Source organism: Ammodytes marinus (assembly GCF_949987685.1).
Source record: "Ammodytes marinus genome assembly, chromosome: 21".
NCBI classification, from domain to species: domain Eukaryota; kingdom Metazoa; phylum Chordata; class Actinopteri; order Uranoscopiformes; family Ammodytidae; genus Ammodytes; species Ammodytes marinus.
The window spans coordinates 22,980,524-22,985,523 of NC_137225.1; the positions used below are offsets into that span (position 1 = coordinate 22,980,524).

General features: G+C 40.6%; 1 protein-coding gene across 1 annotated transcript in view; it reads right to left on the reverse strand.

Moving 5' to 3' along the window:
• Positions 1 to 5,000, reverse strand: part of LOC307267710 (cadherin-20-like) — a gene marked incomplete at both ends in the record, with an annotated part of 188,972 nt that overhangs the window by 14,294 nt on the left and 169,678 nt on the right. The window contains 2 exons of the mRNA XM_080050092.1: positions 4,026 to 4,145; positions 4,783 to 4,948. Of these exons, the coding sequence (XP_079906218.1) occupies positions 4,026 to 4,145; positions 4,783 to 4,948 (286 nt within the window). The remainder of the gene's footprint in view (positions 1 to 4,025; positions 4,146 to 4,782; positions 4,949 to 5,000) is intronic.

Here is a 5,000-nt window from a genome sequence, read left to right on the forward strand (position 1 = left end):
TGTGTGTGCGTGTGTGTGTGTGTGTGGTTGTGTGTGTGTGTGTGTGTGTGTGTGTGTGTGTGTGTGTGTGTGTGTGTGTGTGTGTGTGTGTGTGTTGGATGGGTGAGATTCATGTTCGAAACTGTTAGAAAAAACACACTGTAAACTAACCAGGTTAAAGGTGGAGTAAGCGATTCTGGAGAACGCTTGTTGTCAAAATAACTTTTTGTCAAAATCAGTGAATATCTCCTCATGATCCGCTTACCTGTCTCTACTGTGTGTGTGCTGAAAAAAAATCCAGTGTTAATACACAGCCTAGGCTCTGTGAACGGGCATGCTGCTAGCTGTAATGTCCCCCTTTGTTTACATTATCTTTGTTTACACACCAGTTTACAGAGCCTAGGCTGGATTTACTTTTTCAGCACACACACTATACGAACAGGTAGCGAATAGTGAGGAGATATTCACCGATTTTGACAAAAACATTTTTTTTGACAACAAGCGTTCTCCAGAATCACTGACTACACCTTTAATTAAGCAATATCACATGAGAGGGAGCATGTTGTCGCTCTATATCAGCACTGCTGTGATTCGGTCATAGGTACGAGGCCGCAGGCCGAGTGCCGAAGAGAAACACAGCAGTGCTGATATAGAGCGACAACATGCGACCTCGAGTGTGATATTGCTTTTATACAGCAGTTTTACAACTTAAATTCACAAGTTAACTTTAAAATGTGATCTTTAATCAATTAAGAATGTATTTGCTTCCGCCAACACAAATAGTCCGACTACAGCAGTCAGAGCGGAGCGCGTTGCTAAGCAACGTGTCAACAACTTGACGGGAGCTCGTCCTGCTTTGTTTACTCTGGTCACATTAACCACGGCGGCCTGATGTTCTGTTAAAATCACCAAAGTAAAGGAACGGCGGATCTTAATCTAGTTGGTGATAAGGTCCGCTGCCCATTCCAAACCCCCACGCTTCATTTCCCAGAGTTTATGAGTGTATTTCGGCCCGGGGGAAGTAACGTTATACAATGAGGTGGGAAAGCTAGGCTAGGCTAAAGCTATGCAGCGTCCGGATCGCGTCCGCTCGTATTATTCAGCAGCCTGAGTTTATCTCCACACACTATTGTTGTCTTCAGTAACGTGAGTGTGAGCGACTACCGCACACTGTCTCTGTCTGTGTGTGGCAGCGATGCCCTCTCATAGGGGAGAGACTCGCCACAGTCAACCTGAGTCACACACACACAGACACAGTTTACACAAGTGAAGCTCCGGCTCATCAGTGAGCGGACTGATTTTGTCAGTTTGGTGAACAGTCAGAGTGATGTTGTTCGCTCATATCAGCACTCCTTCAGAACGCATAGAAGGTCTCTCGTCCAATCAAATCACTCGCTCAGAACCACTGCTGTATAATGCAATGTAACATTCAACATTCAATTCTTTCTTTCTTTCTTTCTTTCTTTCTTTCTTTCTTTCTTTCTTTCTTTCTTTCTTTCTTTCTTTCTTTCTTTCTTTCTTTCTTTCTTTCTTTCTTTCTTTCTTTCTTTCTTTACAGGGGAAAGAGAACATTAGGTGAGGGACATGACAATTTAAGTGTTCACATTTAAGACAGAACGGACGGGACAAAAACAAGCAGGAGGTCATTGCATATTTGTACATTGTTGTTGACAGGCTGTGTGTGTGTGTGTGTGTGTGTGTGTGTGTGTGTGTGTGTGTGTGTGTGTGTGTGTGTGTGTGTGTGCACTACATTTATACCGAAAACGTCAAAATCTAGACAGTTCTGCTATATGCAGCGAAATCAAACCCAAGGCCGAGTGAAGCCTTGTGCTGAATAGGTTATAAAAACACATTGCATGTAACAGCAGCACTGAGGTTTTGAGCTATACGTGTTAAAAGCTTTACACCGTTATTTTGTCACCAGTAAAAAGTGCCTTGTCGTGCTTTAGCCGAGTGAGGGAGGCTGATTGATAGCTGCAGAGGCAATTGTGTTTTCAGAGATGGATGGACACACACACAAACACACGCAAAAGCAGACAGACACGCACACACACACACACACACACACACGCACGCACGCACACACACAAACACACACACGCGCGCAGGCAAGCAGGCATTCACACAAAAGCATGCACGCACGCACGCACGCACACACGCACGCACGCACGCACCCACACACACACACACACACACGCACACACACACACACACACACACACACCAGTCTGACAAACAAAGGAATGAGACAGCAGTGGTGAAGAATGGCCAAGAAATCTCTGGGTTAAGGAAAATAATGTTGCACTTGAATAGCAAAGAGTTTTAGCCTATTATGTAAAAGTTTTGTGTACATTTTTATGTGTAATGCTCTTGCTTTCTGATGTATGTATATTTGTCTGTCTGTCTGTCTGTCTGTCTGTCTGTCTGTCTGTCTGTCTGTCTGTCTGTCTGTCTTATCCATCCATCTATCTATCTATCTATCTATCTATCTATCTATCTATCTATCTATCTATCTATCTATCTATCTATCTATCTATCTATCTATCTATCTATCTATCTATCTATCTATCTATCTATCTATCTATCTATCTATCTATCTATCTATCTATCTAGAAGAAACACTAAACATGCTGCTATCTATATCTGTCTTATCTATCTATCTATCTATCTATCTATCTATCTATCTATCTATCTATCTATCTATCTATCTATCTATCTATCTATCTATCTATCTATCTATCTATCTATCTATCTATCTATCTATCTATCTATCTATCTATCTATCTATCGCAGTGAATTGTATCTTACTAGAACCACTCCATCGCTGTACTACGAGCAGCTGACCATTTTGTCACACTTTTAGCTTTTATTTTGTTGAGTTCGAGACACTGCAACCGTGTTACCAAAGGGAGCCATGTTTGTTAGTATCATAGCAACAACAGGAGCCCCGCTGAGTTGACCAAATTCAGAGCTGTTTGGTTTAGACAGGGGATCAAAGAGTGGACGGATAAACTGATCCATCTGTGCTGCAATTATAGCCTGATACAGTGCTGGAAACAAGTTGGGGGGGCTAATAGACCCATTTCAATATTTCTATCATGACATTTATTTTTTTTATTTTTTTGTTTTACTGCTTTTAAAGGTGCAGTGTGTAATATGACATCATCAAGTAAGTTCTAGAAAGTTCTAGAATGCAACGCTCCCTGGGTAACCCCAACCCTTTTGAATAATAACAGAAGCTACAGTGGCCTTCAAGGACAAGAACAATTCTAAATTTTAAACAATGCACCTGATGACATTCCAACTATGACACTTTCACTAGGCCTTGGTCCAAAATATGCAGAAATATGGACATATATGAGACCCTTTCTAAGGAAAAAATTAAAATAAAAAATAAAAATTTCAGCTATTATGCACTAAATTAAATGTACTTATGGATATTATAATTACTTTCTACAAAATCTGCTAGGAAATAAAACCCAAAATTCTACACACTGCAGCTTTAATGTGCTATGAGCAACTTTTAAATATTTTCTGAAACAGTCAGAGTTTTCCTCTGATGATCCAAAAGGCTTAAACATACTACTCACAAGTTGAGTGTTTAAAGATATAGTGCGTAACTTTTTTCTTTTAAATCAATGTCGGTTAGATTCAAGCCATCGCCAAATGAGTTGGAACACAGTTGATTAAGCTTTTCAGCTCCACAAAACTCTCTCTGTATTTCTCAGTATGGCAGCGTTTACAAACTGGTGTCACCCTCTCCCCACCCCTCACCCTGACACTGGTGCAGGAGCTCAGAAAAATCCCAAGAAGAAGAGCCCAAGAAATGTTTCAGTTGTTGATTCTACTGCAAAGAAAAAAAAAACCCTGGACGTACAGCAGAAGGTATAAAATCCATGTGCCATCACTGAAGGCTTTACCTCATGTAGATGCACCGACAGTGTTGTTGTAATTTACTCAGAAGTCCTCATGGGGGGAGGACAGAAGTTACACACTAGAGCTTTTTTTGTTGCAGCATGTGTACAGTAGGCAGTTGTATTACGTACCAGTCTTGGCATCCACAGAGAAGTATGGCTGCCCCTCTAAGATACTGTAAACCACTCGAGCGCTGTTTCCATACGTTGGGTCGTCTGCGTCTGTGGCCGTCAGCTGGATGACAGACGTGCCTGTTTAAAACATGGAGGAGACGTTCTCTATAACTATTATGTTTTCAAATTATTTTTTTTCATAGATAGATAGATAGATAGATAGATAGATAGATAGATAGATAGATAGATAGATAGATGGATAGATAGATAGATAGATAGATAGATAGATAGATAGATAGATAGATAGATAGATAGATAGATAGATAGACAGATAGATAGATGGTTAGATAGGTAGATGGATGGTTATAGATAGATAGATAGATAGATAGATAGATAGATAGATAGATAGATAGATAGATAGATAGATAGATAGATAGATAGATAGATAGATAGATAGATAGATAGATAGATAGATAGATAGATAGATAGATAGATAGATAGACAGACAGATAGATAGATGGTTAGATAGGTAGATGGATGGTTAGATAGATAGATAGATAGATAGATAGATAGATAGATAGATAGATAGATAGATAGATAGATAGATAGATAGATAGATAGATAGATAGATAGATAGATAGATAGATAGACAGACAGACAGACAGACAGACAGACAGACAGACAGACAGACAGACAGACCGACACACACACACACACACACACACACACACACACACACACACACACAGATCCTTTCCCCCTCCCTCTCACGCACCTATATTGGACATTTCCGGTACCGTCGCCTCATAAGGTCCGTCCAGAAACTTTGGCTCGTTGTCGTTGATGTCCTGAATCTTCACTATGAACTGGGACTCGGGCTCCAGAGGCCGGTCCGTCAGCCGGTTCCTGGCCTGGGCCCGGAGCAGGTACTGGGCACGCACCTGTGGCAATATGACAATATGTTTTTTAAGATTACTTTTTTTTGGCATTTTT